This window comes from Capricornis sumatraensis, chromosome 9 (assembly GCF_032405125.1).
Source record: "Capricornis sumatraensis isolate serow.1 chromosome 9, serow.2, whole genome shotgun sequence".
NCBI lineage: Eukaryota > Metazoa > Chordata > Mammalia > Artiodactyla > Bovidae > Capricornis > Capricornis sumatraensis.
Window position 1 is genome coordinate 54,869,289 of NC_091077.1, and position 21,903 is coordinate 54,891,191.

Here is a 21,903-nt window from a genome sequence, read left to right on the forward strand (position 1 = left end):
CATCGTATTTTATCTGCACAGCACACCTGAGAGGCAGTCTTATTATTATCTCCATTTTACCCTGGCTCAGAGACATTCAGTCTTCTGTCCAATGTTACACCACCAGTCGGGGAGAGCTGAGAGAGAGGTAATGGCTCTGACAGGCCCTCCATCAACAGTAGCTATTAAGATGGTGCTGATAATTCAGGAGTCCTTGGGGCATGTAACACAATGAATGTGCAGCGTCTTAGTGTGAGTAAGTTGATGAGATCAGTTCCCTCTCTGATAACACAGACAGTCAGCATAAAATCTATCTCCCTTTAAGGGAGAGGAAACTTAAGGATGTGTTAGGGGGCGAGGATGTGGGAGGTGATCACATTATTCCAAAATTAAAATTGTCCTTTTGAGAACACACTCTTCAACATTCAGCTCTGGGGGTGTGTGAAAGTGGGGAACAGGAAATAGAAGCTAAGACACGTTCCATCAGTTCCACAAGTTACCCATGGTGTGTCTTCATGAGCTGTGAGCTTGAATATTACAAGGAACGGAATGCAAAATTCTTCCTCACTCTTCACTTAAGAGAAATCTGTTGCTGGATGTTCAGCCTTTGCACAGAGTGTGGCATCTCACGGTGCTTCAGTGGAGAGCTGCCAGAAGAGAATAATAACACTAGCGGTGTTATCTGGTGACATGGACAGGAATACACTTACAGCCTAGACTTGGCTTCTTGCCTCTTGTTCAGGCACCAAACAGCTGGGATTACTGACAACCTCCCTGAGACACCCTGGGACACACTCGCTTACTTTAGCATTATTTAAATCTCTCTAGATAGTGTATTGCTTTGTTTCTTCCAAGCCAATTATTGCTTTAATCTCACTTCTTATCCTTTGCCTCCCTGAGACTAAAGGAACAAGAAAGAGTACAGATCAGAGGCTACTAACCTGGGTTCTACAAACCCCAACGTGAATAGACTTAGGGCCAACCTCGAACCAAATCCCTGACCTCTCAAAGGATAAGAGGTCCAGACCCTCTCAATTTCTTGAGGATCCAGGTAGATTAAAAAGCAAATATACCTCAAGAGGGCTGTAAAAACAGTTGTTTAGTTTTAACTGTTTATTATACTAAGTGAATTTTTTTAGCACAAAACAATATACAGCAATATATGTGTGCAAAGTCTGGGGTACTTAACAGTGTTTATTAAAAAATGTGAATTCAGAGTGCATTCAGGTGGTGTGGTCACAAGGGTAAGGTTGTGTGGTGAATGTTTTATGTTTTCTTTTTTTTTTTCCAGTCCTCAGAATGTGTCTCTGTGAGTGTGTGTGTAATATCACTTTACAAAGAAGGTTCAGGGACTTCCCTGGCAGTCCAGTAGTTAAGACTTTGGCTTCCAGTGCTGGGGGTGCAGTTTGGATCCCTGATCAGGGAGCTAAGATTTCCTATGCCTCCTGGCCAAAAACCCAAAACATAAGACAGAAACAATATTGCAACAATTTCAGTAAAGACTTTTAAATTGTCCACATTAAAAAAAAAAAGAAAAAAAGGAAAGACGTTTCATAGTCCAAATGTGAGTATTGCTGGGAATGTGAGTCCCTGGCCACGTGATCTCCCTGGTGCCTTTTTATTCAGCTCTTCCTCAGAGGCTTTGTCCCTGACATTGAATGTGAACTTTTATGTTCAGGTATTCACTGCCTAGGTTTTCTCCAAGCAGTCCATTCTCCCCCAAATTAAGAACTACTTGTCTCAGAAATAGCCTAACCTGCAGAGTCGGACACGACTGAGTGACTGAACTGAACTAAACTGATGAAGCCCAGACCAATGAAAAGAACTTCTCATTTCTGAGATACAGAATACTCTTCTTTTAAATTGTCCAAATATTTTAGCCTTGCAATTTAATTTCATATTAAAAGCTCTTTTAAATGACTTGCTGCTTTTTCAAATGTGTAATAGTCTTAAAATTCTTCTTGTTTTCTTTATTTGCCACCTCTCCATTCCTATTCCAGAATCCATAAGGTTAAAAACAGGACATTGACTGTTCTGAATAGGTAGGGGTCTAACCCTTACCTTGCTGTGTGACCCTGTGGAAGTACTTTCCCTCTTGGTACTCAGTTGCTATGTCTTTAAGATGAGATGGTGATTCCATTTCACAAGCTCCTTTTAGTTTTTAAAACTATGATTTCTCTTCCTCCCATTCTTCATTTCTTGCCAAACTATTTCCCAAATACTTTAATATCCAATCTCCAAAGCCACTGTCATGGTGTGCTGGCCTACTTGGTTAGACATAAAATAATTTGCTCTTTACTACAACCAAAGGCAGTACTTACTAGCTATAGATTCAGACTTATTTTACCCCTTAACCCGATGGCAGCTAGATGTTTACTTTGTCATCTTGGTGAACAGAACATTTCTGATAATACTCAAGAACTTTAAAACAAAGAGGAAAAAAAATCCGACCTTTGGCCCAAATGGTGCAGTGGTAGAGTCCGCCTGCCAATGCAGGAAACACAAGAGACGCAGTTCGATCCCTGGGTCCTGAAGATTCCCTGGAGTAGGAAGAAATGGCAACCCATTCCAGTATTTTTGCCTGGAAAATTCCATGGATAGAGGAGCCTGGCGGTCTACAGTCCATGGGTTCCCAGAGAATCGGACACGACTGAGCACACACACGCGTGCGCGCATTCACACAAGTTGCCGGGTATAGTCCTGCACTGACAGTTTGAGGACACTAGATGGCGATATGAGTGCATCAAATAACAATCGCATCCTTGATTGGTCCAGCATTAAAATCCCAATGATTGAGGCCAGAGTAGGTTAATACATTAGTTAAAGAAACAAAGTTAAATATAATCAGATATTGGAGTGTTAGCTAATACTCTGAATGTGTTCAGTAACCTGATTCTTATTGAAAGAAAAGAGTGTTAGATCAGAAATTATTTTATGCTACTGCTGAGTCTATCTTCATGCTAATTCTTGGGGCAAGAGCTGGCAATAAACCCATGTATCCCATAAAATGTATCTAATTCACACATTTCTCTCCATTTTTGGTTTTCATCTTTTAAAAATAGCAGTTGTTTGGAATGGAGTGTGCCCCGCATATATTATTCATAGATGAAGTACTACATTCTCATTAGGAATGTGAGTCCTAAGACATTGGTGTTTGAAAGGGGAAATGGCTGACTTACTGTAAGCTGTTGCCTGGGCCATTATTGACTGGCAGGATCAACTGGAAGCACTTTGTTAGTGGATTAGGTTGCCCTGGAAATGCCTTCCTGAAACTCTAATGATGCACTTAAGGGAACCCTCTGGGACAGGAGTGAAATGTCTCTTTGCAGGCGTGTCTTCCACCAGAGTCCTCTTGGGATAAGATGGGAGGGGGCGGGGGCACATCCAGAGAGAAGCTCCGTAAGGAAACAGACCCAGAAAAAAGTTGCAGGTAACGATGTCTTACATGGAAGCCAAGATAATGACTTACTGATAGAAACCTTGTTTTTTCCTGAGGGTACCAGTTCTTCCTATAGTCTTGAGAAGGAGCATCAATAATTCCAGAGAGACTGAAGGTATGGATGTATATATTCATTGTTTATTTATTTGCTGGGGTGAGGGTGGCAGAGGAATGGAGAGAAAGGAGAAACAAAAAAACAAAAACAGGAGAGGGCATCTGAGAGAACATGGCTTAGTTCTCTTCGGGGGAAAAAAAACCACTTTGTAGCTTGAACATTGGGGTCATTGGGTATGCTTTTTTTTTCTTTTAAACAAGCTTTAGAGGGGTAATTTGCCCTTCAGCAGAAATTTAGTCCACACTCAAAAGAATTGTTTGTTGGTTTTTTAAAAATGAAAAACCGCCGTGTTCATCTGGGTTGAGGGGTTGTTTCTGGGGCATGGTGGTGGCTGTGGAGGTCTAGAGACCGCACGAAAGGGCAAAGCAAAGGCCGTTGGAAACTCCAGACTCCGGGACAGGACCAGGAGGGAAGCGACTGGGCCGCGCTCCGTCCCCGCCCCAAGCCCGGAGCGCCCGGGGGACTCGCGTGCCCACGGCCGGAGCGCGGCGTCCCCGTGCCGTCCCGGCGACCTGTCACCGAGGCGGACGTGACTCGGAGCTGCCTCCGCTCTCTCCAAGCCATATTCCTTTAAGATGATGTAATAGTCATCTCCCTGGATGGTTTCTTGCCTGCACTGCTGAAACAACAGCATCCGAACTGCACTGGGAACTGTGGAACCACCCAGCTCCTCCACCAGAGAAGCCCGAGCCCGAGCCCCGCGCCGGCATCTCTACGCCGCGGCGGCCGCCGGCTCCCACCTGGCTGGGAACATGGGAGCCCGCTTGCCCTTGCCGGCAGGTGGGGTGGCTACCTGGGACCCCAGCAGGGAGCATCTGTCTTGCTTCTGGGCTTTCTGAAAAGCTTCCAAGTCCCGGTACCTCTTGCAACTCTCTTTTGTTTTAAGGATTCTTTCCAAAGGTTTGATTTTTTTTTTTTTTCCTTCCTGGAGAAGCTTTGAATATTTTTCTCTGCTTTGCTTCTTCAATCCAACCACCTCTAGTCACGGTTTAACTTTTTTGTGACTTGTTTTAACTTGAGATTGGAAGTGAATATATACATACATATACGCAAATATACATTTATATAAATATTTATATATATAATTATTATTTTCTAAGAGCACATCTCTCTGGCACTTTTCATTGATACCTCTGTATTTTACCTGTTTGGGATTTTGACAAGCTCCAGACTCTGTGTGTGGCTGGGGATTTGGACTGCTTTGCAAATGGGTATTTCTTCACAAGAACTGTTTCCAGCACTCACTGAGGTAAGTTCCAGGGCTTATTGCTTTTCCTCTCCAGCTGAGGAAAGAAAATAAATCTCCTTTTAGAAGTTGAAAATTGCATATTCATTTTTAATGCAGAAATCAAATAGAAATGTTTTTAATACTAAATGCTGGAGACAGAGGGATATAGATAAATATGTAGACCCGAAATACCTTGAAAGAAGCTACGATTTAGTTGAAGAATGGCTGAAATCAGTAATTCCAGGGCTGCTTATGTAAAATAATCTCTCCCTCCCTCCCTTTCAGTTTCCCTCCCTCCTTCTACCTCCCTCTCCTCTCTCCAGCAGTCTCTTTTTCTGACTCATGCTGTGTTTGAGGAAATAATTTTCTCTCTTTTCCTGCAGACAGACCTCTCAGTAACTGGGGACCTGACCGGCCTTGCCTACTGAGCTTGGGGGAAAACTGGATGCAGATGAGTTGATTATATTCCATGAAGTCATAGCTCACCACCTGCCAGGGTTTAAACTACTTCTGTAGCATCACTTCACCTGTGGACTCTGAAATTTTGCTTTGTTGGGGGAAAAAAAACTGGGGTAAGAGGAGGTTGTTTTTAACAAGTTAGCATCCTCTCCCTCCCTTATAAGTTGCTGCAAAGGATCAGGCTGTGACTCCATTGGATCGCTTCTTCACATCAAAATAGGAGAAGAGAGAGAAGAAAGGGACCATGGCTCTGAGTGGCAACTGTAGTCGTTATTATGCTCGAGAACAAGGGGCTGCAGTTCCCAACTGCTTCCCTGAGGTCGTGGAGCTGAATGTTGGGGGTCAAGTTTATTTCACTCGCCATTCCACATTAATAAGCATCCCTCATTCCCTCCTGTGGAAAATGTTTTCCCCAAAGAGAGACACAGCTAACGACCTAGCCAAGGATTCCAAGGGAAGGTTTTTCATTGACAGAGATGGATTCTTGTTCCGTTATATTCTGGACTATCTCAGGGACAGGCAGGTGGTCCTGCCTGATCACTTTCCAGAAAGGGGAAGACTGAAAAGAGAAGCTGAGTACTTCCAGCTCCCAGACTTGGTCAAACTCCTGACCCCCGATGAAATCAAGCAAAGCCCAGATGAATTCTGCCACAGTGACTTTGAAGATGCCTCCCAAGGAAGTGACACGAGAATCTGCCCCCCTTCCTCGTTGCTCCCTGCTGACCGCAAGTGGGGTTTTATTACTGTGGGTTACAGGGGGTCCTGCACCATGGGCAGAGAGGGGCAGGCGGATGCCAAGTTTCGGAGAGTTCCCCGGATTTTGGTTTGTGGAAGGATTTCCTTGGCGAAGGAGGTCTTTGGAGAAACTTTGAATGAGAGCAGAGACCCTGACCGAGCCCCAGAAAGATACACATCCAGATTTTATCTCAAATTCAGGCATCTGGAAAGGGCTTTTGATATGTTGTCAGAATGTGGATTCCACATGGTGGCCTGTAACTCCTCAGTGACAGCATCTTTCGTCAACCAATATACAGATGACAAGATCTGGTCAAGTTACACCGAGTACGTCTTCTACCGTAAGTACAGAGTGTTCTTGTTGTTTTTCATGTGTATGGATTTGTTTAATAGATATATATGTATATATGGTCTGCATGTTCAGCCTATGTCTAAGGAATGCTGTTTGGGATTTTTATTTTATTTTTTTAACTCTTGAGGTATAGCTAGAAGATTAGAGGTTATAATCAGCTTTCATGTTTTACCTAAGGTAACTTTTGTTTTCCCAATCAACTCACAGACTATTTAAAGGCCTCAAAGTGACAGTATAAAATGATATTGGTATAGGTAATATGTGAAATGAAAATAGATATGTGTGTCTGTCAGATATTGAACTGTGAAGATAAGGCAATGATGAAAACTTGGCTGTTGGGTTATGGGAGTTCGGTAGGCTCAGAGTGGCTGAAGTGCTGCTGACTGTTGTCTTATCTGAACTTTGGAGTCTATTAAGCTGGTTTCTGAAGACTGGCTTTCATCAGGGACATTGAAAGCAAAATGGACGTTGCACTGAATGACGTGATCTTGGCTAGATGGCAGTACAGACTGATGAAAGACCCCTTTCCCCCGACCCCAAGTCTGAAATTTGCCTGCCTAGGCGTTCACGAATTTGTGATTTGATTCCTTAGCAATTTGTACTGAGATTTGAGTTGCACTGCAGACTTAATTAAGCTGAGCTGCATTTAGGATTCACCCAAATGGAATGAATCCTTGAGAACTGTCAATCACACACAGTCAGCTTCAGATAATGGAGGTGATAGAATCACTGCATAAGAGGAAACCAGAAGAGAAAAAAATGAAGGAAACAATTGTACTGAAGTCTTTATAGTAGAGTTTCTTAGAGTCAGTCCAGTTGTTTAAATGACAATTTACTGTACAGAATGCCTTATTTTAAGAATTACTGTAAATTAACCATAAGCCATTGATCTCTGGGAGGAAAGCAATCAGTCTGTAAAGTTCAGTGCTTGATGAACTGCTGATTTTCAACAGGTCTGGGAGCTGGGTGAAGTGCATTCCATGAGAAATATGTTTCTAGCTTTTCCCTATTCTTATTTTAAGGCAAATCCATAAATTTTGAGGATTAAAATATCAAAAGATCTCTACATGTGTAAGGTGTGACTGAATCTGTTGGACTGAGTTTTGCCTACAGTTGTGTTTATTCCTTTGGAGATGATGTTGGGAGCCTTGGTGACAAGGCCTGCGGGAAGCCCAGTTGTTCTGTACTGGGTTATCACAGATTTGGTTTTTAGAAGTGAAAACACATGGATTGTATAGAAAGAACAGCCTGTGGAGAAAAGTGGAATCATCTAGCAGTTCAGTCGCATTCTGATGTTCTGTAACAAACATTATTTGGCTCAATACCCCTATCTATGGCTGTTATCTATAATCTATACCTTTCCCTGTGTTGGGGCTTAGTGCCAGATTCTGCTTTCTTCCTTCTGGTGAGTTTTCCATTAGCGTAGAGATAAAGCTTTAGCTTTTTAGCTTTCTATAAAGGAATATGACATTATCTGTGACTCTGTAGAACAGACATCTTCTAACTTGGAAAAAAAAAATGCATCGTTGAATTTAAATCTAGTTTTGTGATAGTCACTGGTTCCCCAATTTCTAGTATTTGAAAACGGCCTCTTAAGAAACTTTAGTCAAACAGAAGAAAACATATCAGTCATACCCCCTCAAAAAGACCACACTTGATTCCAATCACTTTGCTCATCTAAATGAGACTTAGAGCCTGAGTTGCCTGCTAGTTCAGTGACATTTCTGTGTTTATTAAGGACTCATCTGTATAATACTAAGCCCTCTGTAGATTGCTCCAGACAGACTCTGTTCTCTAATCATATAATCACTTCCTTTTTTTTGTTGGATTGCTGAGAGGATGCCAGGGAGGAGGTTGCTCTTCATTACTCCATGGACAGACTAGCACAAATATGCAACAACTTCATATTGCACAGCATATATACTGCATATGATATACTTGCTCTTTGTACCCAACAACCAGAGCTAAGTGTTAACTCTTCCTCAGTCTCAGGATCAATAAAGCTGACAGCTGGCTTTCTAGGGTGCATGACAGCTTCCGTGCAGCTGCTTAGCCATAATTATTTAATTAGAAGCTGCCAACTGTGCCTCTATAAGCATTAATTCATCAAGCTGTTGTGCTTGGGTTAATGGGCCAAAACTCTGGGAGGTGCTCTAAAGCAGGGAATTGCCTGTATGCAAAGATGTCCCAAGCCCTGCGAATCAACCAATCGCCAACCCCGAGCCACTGCATGCACTGCAGAGGGCATGGAGCCCAGAAACCACCACCTGCCTGCCATCCAGGTTTGAAGGGCAGTGGTCTGAAGAGCAGTATGTGTCTCAAGGAGCACTTCCTCCATTTTTTTTTAAAAAAAACAACCAACCAACAGCAAAGGTGTTCTTTGTAGGGGATCCCAACTGCCTCCTAGATTATAAAAATATCTGTAGATAAAGATATAGATATGTGGTGACAAACTTCCTAGTTCCAAGGAATGAACTCCAAGAAGTAAGACTCTTCTAATAACCAAGGGATAATGCAGAATCACTTTGCCTGGATCCATATCACAATAAGAATGAACAGCAAGAAATTAATACATTGTATATGGTGGCTGACAGTCGTGAGGAGAGATCCCTTCTTCCTCTGTTTGCTTAATTTTCTTCTAGATTTTCCAGGGAGATCTGTCAGTTATTAACAGGTTAGATTCTTGCCTCATTCAGTCTTCATGTAGGCCTAGAATTGATGATCAACATCAAGTAGTTCTGACTGACTGTTTAATGTAAAACTAGAAAAAAATGTCAAGAGATGTTTGTGTGTGTTCATCAGGGCGGCAAGAAATGTGTTTGTTTACACTGCTTATACACCAGAATACAATATGTGAGATACTATGGATTATGATTCACTTATCAGCAAGCAAGAAAATGTGAATGGTATAAGAACATAGAAATGTCTGTCCTAGGATTGCCTCACAAAGTATTTTAATTGTTTTCAGTTAAAACAACAAGAAGGTATTTTCCCCTCTTTCTCATCCAACTAGGTAAATAATTACCTCTGTTTTCTTTCCAAGTATTGTATGGAAGGCAATATAAACGTCAGAAGATGACTTCTTGACTCACTTCCAGATGGAATGAGTTAAGTAATTTGGAAGACAGAAGTCCTGATAGTGAATCAATAGCCATTCACACCACTTAGGAACAAAATCACAGGTATATGGAAATAAATGCACCTCTTATTTAGAGCCTTCTTTCAATGCCCTAGTGAGAGGGAAAGTTGTTCTTTATTGGAGAAGATTATGTACATTTCCTTAATCTTATTCCTATGAGTGAATTACTTTAGACAAATGCCTGAAAGCATTCAGATTCAAAGGCATTTGCCTCTAATAGAATTGTGATAACCTGACCACAAGTAGAGAGTTTCATTCATAACATCCCAAAACATAAACCGAGTTCTGTGAATCATAGAGAGAGACATCGATTCATTGCCTTTTCAATAGATTACTACTTGGAAGTGCATTTTAACCTTTTTTCTCTTTACTTGGTTTCCTTACATTCAAAAGGTTGTTTCTACCAAAGTTTCTAAGTTGCTTCGTATACATAGTATATATCTTCAGGGTGGGTTGATTGAGATGGGGGTGTTGGAGAAAAGTAGATTAGGAAATGATTTCTTAGAATTCTTCATGACCTTGTATTAGGAAGAAATGGTGGTTCTAGCCATTGTGAGTAACTTACCTAGTGTTGATTTTAAAACTTGTAAAAGGGTGAGTTTTTAAAGGAAAACAGGCAGGAAAGCATCTATCTTGAAATAATTCTAGCTTTCTTTTTCCTTGTTCCTCAAAAGTTACCAATGACAACTTCAATTTTTATTGTCCATAGAAATATGACAATAAAAATTGATGTTGGCACATTCAAAATGAAGACACAGAACAGCAAAGTCCAAACTGTGAAGGTCTGGTGTTTACCTGCTGCTGCTAAGTCGCTTCAGTCGTGTCCGACCCTGTGCGACCCCATAGACGGCAGCTCACCAGGCTCCCCCATCCCTGGGATTCTCCAGGCAAGAACACTGGAGTGGGTTGCCATTTCCTTCTCCAATGCATGAAAGTGAAAAGTGAAAGTGCAGTCTCTCAGTCGTGTCCGACTCTTCTTGACCCCATGGACTGCAGCCTACCAGGCTCCTCCGTCCACGGGATTTTCCAGGCAAGAGTACTGGAGTGGGGTGCCATCGTCTTCTCCGGGTGTTTACCTACCTCTCCTCTTTCTGTGATATTTTTCTGTCTTTTCCATCTTAGATGCTCGCCTTTCCTCATGCTTTAGTCATTCCTGCTTTCAAGTTCTTTCTCTTTATGCCACAATCAAGATGTCAGTAAAGTTCTGTCCTGTCATTATGTGGAGGAGCTGGAAGGCTTTAAGCAAATACTGAAAATGTATTTGCTCCACTCATGACAAAGGTTGGAAGCTGGGACGAGCATAACAAAGGGTTATGAGCATTCACTGAGTGCCCAAGGCTGGGAACAGATCATGAAGGTCAATACGCCCGGCCTTGAGGCGTTTGAAGGCTTCCTTCTGACCACCTGTTTCTGAGAGCAAGGACTGTTGTTTCGTGATAAGACTCCCTTTAGAGTTTCACCAAAGCTATGTTATGGCTTGGGTGGTAGGAACTGTATTTTATGCTTGAATGTTTTAATGTTTATCTGGAATGGCTACGTGCAAGTCAGCCTTATGCTCTATTCCCTGAAAATTATAAAACTACACAATTGGATAATAAACTTTGTCAGTCCACTAGAGGCTGTCCCTGAGTGTCCTTTTCAGAGCGCGGTTCTCCGAGCCTTACACATTATATTTACAATATTTTCAAGGCATGGTGTTACTTTATTCAGAGGTTTTTGTACATAAGAAACCTTTTAATGGTTGTTGATCAGGTGACTTTGTATCCCAAAGGGAGTGTTCTTAAGGCCTGTGCCTTCTCATTTTGTAATTTATAACTTAAATGTATAACATAATCTAAGTATAAGGCTTCATCATGAAGTCAGCCTAGACCCTGCTCGGGAGATATTGGCTGGTGATGATAAAGGACAGGGGCAGTGGGTATCGGTTTTTTCTTGTCTCTTTAAAATGCTGTTCTCTGACCATTGGGCTCAATGTAACAGTACTATAAACATGTTAGTTGTTCAGTCACTGCGTCATGTCTGATTCTTTGAGATTCCATGGACTTCCCTGTCCTTCACTATCTCCTGAAGTTTTCTCAGACTCATGTCCATTGAGTTGGTGATGCCATCTAATCATCTCATCCTCTGTCGACCCCTTCTTCTGCATGTTAGGAAAATATTCTATTGTGTCATTTGTTTTCACTTTCATGCTAAACAGGGTATGTTACCTGAACCTGATTCTTTGTAAGAGATGATTTGAGTAGTTTCTTCCTAAGTCTCTGGCCTCCCTGAATGAATTTGGCAGCAAGAGAAATGTCAGTATGTGAGAAAAAAGGGGGAGAACTCTGTGATTGCCCCTAAGTCCCTTGATATGTTAAAACATATATGTATATATATATGTGTGTGTGTGTGGGTATGTATATATATGGTTAGAAAGAGAAGACCAAATGATTCTGACAGCCTGAAGAGATTTGGATCTTATCAAAGGAATCATAAACAGAGAAAATGCCGCCGAGCTCCATTTGGAGCACCTCCAAGCGCAAACCGTGGAGAGGGTTGACTGGACAGAGGAGAGAGTGCCGGTTCCATGCCCAGAAACAGTTCTTCTGAAAGCAGAGATGATGTTCAATCTCTGCATCACAGCTGACTGTTGCTCTTTTCTTTGGTCTTTGCTCTAGCTTTCCTCAAATCCTGCATTTCTTGGCAAGTCAGCTAAAACATTTCAGTATGGAAATTTTCAAACACCCAAATGTAGAAACACCCAGCTCCAAAAGTTACAGTGATTATTACCAGACTAATCTTGTTTCACATATCCCTACCTACTTTCTCTTCTGTTTGCACTGGATTATTTTGAAACAAATTTCAGGTATTAATCATTTCATTCATCCATTAAAAACTATATGTTTCTAAAATAAAATGAATTTTAAAATGCATCACAGTAACATCGCATACAAAACAAATAGTACTTTGATATCTTCTGATGTCTAGTTGGTGTGCAAACTTTGATTCTCTTACAGTATTTTTTTTTTTAAGTTGTCTCGCTTGAATCAAGAGTCAAGTGAGGTACATCCATTACCTTTTGTATTCTTGGATACCCTGGGTCTCTGTGCATGGGCTTTTCTCTAGTTGCAGTGAGTGAGGGCTACTCTCTAGTTGTGGTGTTTGGGCTTCTCATTGCAATGGCTTTTCTTGTTGCAGAGCACAGCTCTAGGCATGGGGACTTCAGTAATTGTGGCTCATGGGCTTAGTTGTTTCAAGGCATGTCGAGTCTTCCCAGAAGAGCGGATCAAACCTGTGTCCCCTGCACCGGCAGCTGGATTCTTATCCTCCGTACCACCAGGAAAGTCCCTGTTTATTATCTTTTATTGCTGTCTATAAAATAAAAAGAATATTGCATATGACATTACCACAAAATGGCGAAAATCTTACATCTTTTTATTTCTCCCTTCCTTCCTCCTATCCCCCTTCACACTTTTTTTCTCTCTCTCCTTTCTTTCTTTCTTTCTTTTTTTTTTCTTTCAGTTTATTTGTTTGAAGAAACCAAGCTATTTGTCATGTCAAATGTCCGGCACTCTGGGTTTTGCTCATCCATCTCTATGATCTCTGTGATGTCAGTAACATATTTTTTCTTACCCCTGCATTTTCTGTAAATTTGTTAGAGCTCAACACCAGATTCTAAGGCTTGATCAGATTCAAGTTCAGAATTTCTTGCAAGAAATCTTCACAAGTGTTGGAAAGCCCAGTTTTATTTATTTATTTAGGATCTTGACTTCTTTTTTAATTTTTTTTTAAATTAATTTTTTAATTTCAACTGGAAGCTAATTACTTTACAACCTTTCGGTGGCTTTTGCCATGCATTGGCATGAATCAGCCACGTGTGCACATGTGTCCCCCTGTCCTGAAACCCCTTCCCAGCTCCCTCCCCACCCCATCTCTCTGGGTTGTCCCAGAGCACTGGCTTTGTGTGCCCTGCTTCATGCGTCGAGCTTGCACTGGTCTTCTAGTTTACATGTGGTAATATATATGTTTCCGTGGTATTCTCTCAAATCATCCCACCCTCGCCTCTCCTACATAGTCCAAAATTCTGTTCTTTACATCTGTGTCCTTTTACTGTCTTGCATATAGGATCATTGCTACCATTTTTCTGAATTCCATGTATATGTGTCAATATGCTATATTAGCGTTTCTCTTTCTGACTTATTTCACTCTGTATAATAGCATCCATCTCATTAGAACTGACTCAAATGTGTTCTTTTTTTTATAGCTGAGTAATATTCTATTCTGTATATGTACCACAACTTCCTTATCCATTCCTCTGCTGATGGACGTCTAGGTTGCTTCCATGTCCTAGCTGTTGTAAAGACTGCTGCAGTGAACATCGGGGTACTTGTGTCTCTTTCAATTCTGGTTTCCTTGGTGCGTATGCCCAGCAGTGGGTTGCTGAGTTGTATGGCAGTTCTATTTCCAGTTTTTAAAGGAATCTCCACACTGTACTAGTTTGCATTCCCACCAACAGTGTAAAATAAAAGGGTTCCCTTTTTTCCACTCCCTTTCCAGCATTTATTGTTTGTAGACTTTTTGATGGCAGCCATTCTGACCGGTGAGATGGTACCTCATTGTGGTTTTGATTTCATTTTCTCTGATAATGAGTGATGTTGAGCATCTTTTCATGTATTTTTTTAGCCATCTGTATGTATTCTTTGGAGAAATGTCTCTTTAGTTCTTTGGCCCACTTTTTGACTGGATCATTTGTTTTTCTGGTATTGAGCTGCATGAGCTGCTTGTATATTTTGGAGATTAATTCTTTGTTGGTTGTTTCATTTGCTGGCAAGTCCATTTTTAATTTGCTTTGGCAGATTGAAATGCTATATGTTTTGGAAGCAAGGGAAGGACACCTTCTTATTGTTAGTTTTTTCGTAATTGTCATATAGGCAAATAACAATTGGGACCTATTCTCTCCATTGTTCAAGTTGATTCTGATGATATAGCAGGCCCGTGCTTTCCTTTCTCATCATCCAAGAACTGCCTGTGCCGTGCTTAGTCTCTCAGTCGTGTCAGACTCTTTGCAACCCCATGGACTGTAATCCACCAGGCTCCTCCATCCCTGGGGATTCTCAAGGCAAGAATACTGGAGTGGGTTGCCATGACCTCTTCCAGGGGATCTTCCCAAACCAGGGATCAAACCCAGGTCTCTTGTATTACAGGCAGATTCTTTACCATCTGAGCCAGCAGGGAAGCCCTAGAACTTAGGATTCCATTGCTGTTCTTGTCACTAGGCTGAGTTACCATCAGGAATGCAGTGAACCTACCAAGAAGGCTCCTGTTGACTGGGAGACAGAATCATTTTTAGAATAGCTAGGGAAAGTTTGCCTACTGGCTATTCTAATTTTGCATTCTTGGATTTGTTCAACTGTGTGGACCTCCACTGAACTTGTTATATATGTTTCCCAAACCTCTCCGTGTATTCCTTATCTCAGTAAATGGTTTCATCAGTTGCCCAGTTCCCCAGGGAAGAATAAAACCTGAGTGGCTCTTCTTTCTCCCTTACCAGTGCTCCAAACTCCAATTTCTATTGGTTTTTTTCTGTCATCCACCTCAAATCCATCCATTTCTTCCCGTCTCCACTGATGCTACTCTGGCCCAGGCCACCGGTATTGCTTTTCTAGACTATTACAAAGAAAATAAAATTGTCCTTCCCATCCATGTCTGTTGTGATCCCCTTTGGGTCTTTTCTTCCTGCTGCAGATATGGTGAGATTTCTAATGTGTGAGTCTGACCCCATGTCACTTCCTAACACGAATCACAGCTGTTCGTGTTATGACTTCTGCTTCTGTCCCTTGCCTTTTCTGTTGCCCTCCCATCCCTTGCGTTTTTAACCTCAGATCCTGAATGCTGTTATACACTTGGTTCTTCAGTTTTGTACGTAATGTTCCCTCTGCCTGGAACTATGCCTCCACCTGCTTTGATTAAATACTTCAGGTCCCAAATCTACAGCTTCCTTTTATGGGAAGCTTTTCTAGCGCACCATATCTAGATTAGGTACCTCTTATATTTGCTCCAAAGGACCCTGTTTTCTTTTACCATGACACAAATAATACTGCGTTATACCTGCTTATTTAACTGTTTCTGTAACATTAGATAGGAAGTCTGTGAACGTGGGAACTGTCAGTCACATTCCTTGTGATACACCTGGCCCAAAACCTGCAAAACTGTAGGCACTCATAAATATTTCTCAAAGAAGGAAACTAAATGCCCATTGCAGATCCCATGGAGGAGGGCACAGCAACCTACTCCAGTATTCATGCCTGGAGAATCCCATGGACACAGGAGCCTGGTAGGCTACAGTCCACTTGGCCGCCAATTCAGATACTACTGAAGCGACTGAGCACACACTCACATATATATATAATGTATGTTTTATTTGCTTTACAATGTTGTGTTAGTTTCTGCTGTACAACAGCATGAATCAGCCATAAGTATACATATATCCCCTCCCTCTTGAGCCTCCCTCCCTCCCACCCCTCCCCCATCCCACCCACCCCTCCTCCATCCCACCCCTTTAGGTCATCACAGAGCAGACTTTTATGGTCATACAGGCCACTGTCTTGAATCTACAATTACATCATCTCTTAAAGAAGAACTGGAGAGCAGTGATGGTGTGATTGGTCTGGTGTGATTAGTAGTAATGATGGCATTTCTTGACTTGTCCTGAGTCCTAAGGGCAGGGCATCTTGCAGGGAGAATTCCATTTTGTATGTAAAGTGCTTAGCTTAGCTCTTAGCACCTGCACAGACATTCTAGCTCCAGGGAACTGAGAAAAACACTTACCAGCAGCAAAGTCTCCTGTGGTTTCCTTTTAGTTGATGCACCCAAGCAGGAGCAAATTGAAGCTGGGGTGGAGCCAGGGTTTAAGGAACAACCCAAGGAGAGACTTGGGATTCAGAAAAGTGCTGCAAAATTGAGAGGGATCTGCTAGAATGCAAAGTGTGCTGTGAGGATGACTAGCTGGCCTTCTTAATCTTCTTACTGCCAAGGAATTCTACTTCCTCCCTCCCTCCATTCTTAGCTCCTTAGTGATCAGAGGCAGAGGCAACGTGAAATGGTGGTTGAGAGCCTGGGTGTGGGACCCCAGACTGTTTGAGTTTGAATCCCTACCTGTTTGATCACTGGCAAATCACTTGACTTTGTGCTTTAGTTTCCTCACCTGGAAAATGGAGATGGTAACAGTGGTGCTTGCCTCAGTGTGGTTATGAGAATTGAATGGGTTGCTATATAGGAAGTGCTGATGACAGCTCCTGTCACCCAGGCAATGCTAAGGAAATGTTAGTAAGTAATTTCAAGGACCTCTGAGAATGACAAAATACAGGTCCTTCCTGTAAATAACTCACCTGATTCTTTTTAATAGTCTTCCTGGATACTCTGTCCAGTCTGTTGATTCTATGCATGTTAAAAAAAAAAAAAAAAGAAAAAACCAAAACAAACCAAAGCATCTAGAAGTGACTTTTAAAGAGGAAATTCAAGCTACGGATTTTAATTGAACCTGAATAAACATAAAAATAAACCCTTCAAAAGCTTCCAATTCCAGTAACTCTTTTCTTCCCTTTGCTATTCCATAATGCAAGTCATTAATAATGGCTTTTCTCCCCACCTTATTTTCAATGTGTGGTTTTCCAGAATCTAGGAGAATATATGGTAGAATTTAAAATTAAGAATATAATTTAAATTATACACTCAATCATTGAAGGATTAGAATAACATTTTAGGAATCTTAGCCTAGAGAGAATTTTCCTTCACGGTGAGAGAAAATGGTTACTGAGAAATGCCCCTGACAATAAGATCATTTACATTGCTCCAGAAGTGAAAACAAGACCTTTGCTTCCTACCGAGTAGCTCTACTGTGTGACTTTGAAAGGAAAGTGGGAGATCATGAAGGACAGAGGAACCTGGTGTGCTGCAGTCCATGGGTTGCACAGTCAGACATAACTTAGGTACTAAACAATAACAAGAGTACTCGAGTCTGCTACCGTGTGACCCATTCAAAAACTGCCCCATGTGAAGAAATTCATACTTTTCTACTTGTATTCATCAGTTCCATTCTGAAGCAGAAAGTTCTGATAATTTCTGCACCCCCATCTGTATGTGTGTACTAAGCCACTTCAGTTGTGTCCGACTCTTTGAGACCCCATGGACTGTAGCCCTCCAGGCTCCTCTGTCCCTGGGATCCTCAGGCGAGAATACTATAGTAGGTTGCCATTCCCTTCTCCAGGGGATCTTCCTGCCCCAGGAATCGAAACTGCATCTCTTACATCTCCTGCATTGGCAGGTGGGTTCTTTTACTACTAGTGCCACCTAGGAAGCCCCAGTTATACCCATTTATAGCAACTTTTTATTCTGAGTGTATATGATATAATGTGATTGTAAACTACTTACATGGGTGAAAATAGGAGGCAACCCATTCTTTATATATAACCTGGTGCACATCTGGTAGCTCAGATGGTAGACAATCTGCCTGAGATGCAGGAGACCTGGGCTCATTTCCCTGGGTGGGGAAGATCCCCTGGAGAAGGGAATGGCAACCCACTCCAGTATTCTTTCCTGGAGAATTCCATGGACAAAGGAGCCTGGCAGGCTACTTTTTTGTTCATGGGGTCACAAAAAGTTGTACATGACTGAGCGACTAACACTTTCACACTTACGAGACTTTTGGGCTGCTGAATATTGTGTTTTAGACAATCGCATGAACTGTGGATTGACACTGCTAGGCTGTTACACAGAGAAAAGGAGAGCCAGATTCCAGTAATGGTGATTTTTCTGTAAAGGGAGCTGTGGAACAGCAGATAAATTCTAGTGACGGGGATTGGGGAAATGGGGCATATGACTGTTAGAGTGTGGCAGAGGCATAAAATCAAAGCCAAGGGAATACTCTAGACTTGAGGGAATGTTGCAGAGCCCTTGACGGAAAAAGAGCTGGCCAACAGTGAGAAGCATATCAAGCACTGGTCAGGCGTTATGGCTTAATTTCTTACAGGGTTAAGCATTCAGTTACGTCAGGTGGAGAAATGTTCCTATGGGCCCATACTTGCAAATGTACAGTGAAGTGCAAATGGAAAATAGGATTCCATTTGCACGAGTTTGCTTTTTAGCCAACTGGGTGAAATATCTGTTTCTTTAAACAGAGGGATACCTGTGTGAAGGTGTTACGTCTTGTCAAGCTGCAGTGAAACGGGCATGATGTTCAGCCCTATTTGCATGAAAAAGCACTCCTTAGAAAACACCGGCGTTGTTTGGCTTTTCTGAATAAATACTTTTGTGGCCTGGAGTTCTAACGACTCTGTTCTAATGTGTGATACTTTCAACATTTTAAAGGCTGTTTTCAGGTCTTTGGATGCTCAGTAATATAAAATATTTATTTGTTTGGAAAGATCTGATTGCTTCACACTTACTGAAGACCTGGCTCATATAAAGTACCTTTTTGTTTTTTGCAGGGTTGTCCAGATGAGAGGGGTAGCAAATATCATATCTGTATGCAAAGAATTGAGATCCTGATTCACAAATTCCTCATGCTCACGATTTCCTAGTACTTCTACACAATCTGCCAGGGAAGTGATTCACATTGTGCACAGGCCTCATGGATTGGAAACTGTAGGCCCTTGAAATCTTCCATCATCTGCACAAAGAACAAAACATCATGTGAAGTACATTTTAGTTTTATACCAAGATCGTGTCATCCCCTCCTTAGAATGACCTCCTTTGTTTATTTTTTTAAAATCTTTTTATTTTGTGTTGGGGTGTAGCAGATAAATGAACAATGTTGTGATAGTTTCAGGCAAGCAGCACAGGGACTCAACCATACATATACACGTATACATTCTCTCCCAAACTCCTCTCCCATCCAGGCTGCTACATAACATTAAGCAGGGTTCCCTATGCTACACAGTAGGTCCTTGGTTATCCATTTTAAATATAGCAGTGTGTACATGTCCATCCAAACTCCCTAACTATCCCTTCCCCTCATCCTTCCCTCATCCCACAACCATAAGCTTACTCTCTAAATCTGTGTCTTTTTCTGTTTTGTAAGGAAGTTCATTTGTATCATTTCTTTTTCGATTCCACATATAAGGGATGTCATATGATATTTCTCCTTTTCAGTTTGACTTACTTCACTCAATATGACAATCTCTAGGTTCATTCATGTTACTGCAAATGGCATTTTAGAATGACCTCCTTTAATTGGTAGATTCTATGTCTAGCCTCTTGCTTGTACAGAATTCTGTTTGCTACCTTCTGGTCGTATGAGTATATGCCAGTCCCTGGGAACTTGCTGATCCTTTGCTTTTGCATGTGCTAGGTTCCTAAATGCCTCAGCAATGGTTGGCTTATACATTCCTTCTAGAATATATTTCAAACACCTACTATGCACATGAGGATGCACGCAGTTCCAGAGATTCACGTGTAAATGAGATGCATTTGGTCATCAGTGTTCTCAATGGAGCATGTATTTTAAGGAGAGATTGAACTAGTTAATGGGCAATTTCAATCTCATGCGATAAAGAAGTATAAATTGATAAAAGGGTAGAGAGGAAACTTCTAATCTGAACTTGGGGTGTTGGGGAATTTAATCACATTTTATATTAATGCTTAGAGGAGAAAATGCTAAAATACTAATGCATCTGTTGACTTTAAGATACTAGCTGACTGATGGAGTCATAGAAATTCTATCCTAGGATGGCTTAGGAGTATCTGAAAATCATTAGCCATTGCTCCATTTCTCATTTAGTTAATTCCATCATTTCCAGTAGGAATAATTTTGCTTACTCCAGGAACCAATATCTTTGTTTTTAAACCCTTCATTTCTCCCTTCCATCAAACCTTTGTCTTGTGAAAGTATATGTACAAAATTAGAAGCCAAATGATAGCCTTAGATGAATAGTAATCAATTCTAAACATCTTTACAATTATATCTATAGTCTCCTTTTATAATGATTCTCAAAATGATGTCATGATTATTATTTTAACTTTAAGGATTACTCATTTGCCTTGTCAGTCTCACACATAACTTTTCCAGTAACTACCCCAGTGCTGAACACACAGGAGCTCAGTAAGCATTTGTGGGATCAATAAATTCATAACACCACATTTTAGCTTTTAATTTTTTTCTTTGCAGGACTGCACTGTTTGCGGGATATAAGTTCCCCAAACAGAAATTGAACTTGGGCCTTGGTAATGCAACTGTGGGGTCCTAACTACTGGACCACCAGGGAATTCCCTAAAACACCACATTTTAAAGAAATAAAGTGTTAATTTTATTTTAAAGAAATTAAATGTAAAATTTAAAAGAAAATTTCAAGATATAAAATGTGAAATATAAAATGAATGAAATGTGAGATGAATGATAATACCAGTTTTACTTGATACTTCCTTTTAACCATGGATGTGCACCCTGTGAATGACAGTGAAAATATGATTGAGCACAGTAACGGCATCAGATGTATCTGGATGAAAATCTTAGTTTTGTTCCTTCCTACTAGAGTACCCTTGGGAGAGTATCTTAACCTCTTGACCCTTCAGAACATTTGTCTCACCTCTAAAAGGAGAACACAGAAGCCTCTCTCATGGTGGTACTGTGAGGATTAAGCCAAGGTCATGCCATCTTGTTTGCTTGTCTCAGTTTGTTTCTAGGCTCTATTGGTTCATCTTATGAATAGGTATGCTTGGATTCACAATAAACTGAGAAAATATGGATCTGATGGAGCTGATCGTGCGTTTTCTCAAACAAAAATCAGGCTGCTTCTCACTGGTTTCTCTCTGGACTAATGCTATCCATTTTCTTAACAAAAGGGAAAACACACCCCATAACACATTCCTGAAGTTCTCTTGGTGTGCTCACCTCTCCTGCTGCTTCTGCAGGCCCTGGTCCACCCACAGCACAGTCACATGGCCTTTTGATAGCTTTTATAATAGGCTGGTCAGTCTCCCACCTTGATACATTGCACTTGTGAACTCTTCCGCCTCTTGCCTTTCTGGGTCAGGCTTTAACAATTTTTCCTTGGAAAGGCCTCTGTCACCATCCCAGCTGGAGGAGCCGGAGCTTCCTCATCATTCTCTATTCAGCTCTGTTTCTGTCATAGCACTGTTCCCATGAGTAAATATTTGTGTCCTTTACTTGTTAATTATTTTCTCAGTAGACTGTAAACTTCATGAAGGCAGGAGCTAGGAACTCTATTTGTCCTGTTCGTGTGCATCCATAGCCCCTAGCACGATGTCTGGTGTGTAGGAGGCATTAACTAATTTTTTCTCTATCCTCCCTACCCTACCATGTGAAATTATAATAGTAGGATTACCTCTCATGGTGAAAGCAACTGACGATATAAGGAGAGGTATAGGTATGGGCCTTCCCTGGTAGCTCAGATGGTAAAGAATCCACTTGCAATGTGGGAGACCTGGGTTCGACCCCTGGGTTGGGAAGATTCCCCTGGAG

At 41.4% G+C, this 21,903-nt stretch overlaps 1 protein-coding gene across 1 annotated transcript in view; it reads left to right on the plus strand.

The window, feature by feature from the left end:
* The first annotated feature begins 5,464 nt into the window (after window positions 1–5,464).
* Window positions 5,465–21,903, plus strand: part of KCTD16 (potassium channel tetramerization domain containing 16) — a 309,259-nt gene continuing 292,820 nt past the window's right edge. Inside the window, exon 1 of the mRNA XM_068981327.1 lies at window positions 5,465–6,296. Within this exon, the coding sequence (XP_068837428.1) occupies window positions 5,465–6,296 (832 nt within the window). The remainder of the gene's footprint in view (window positions 6,297–21,903) is intronic.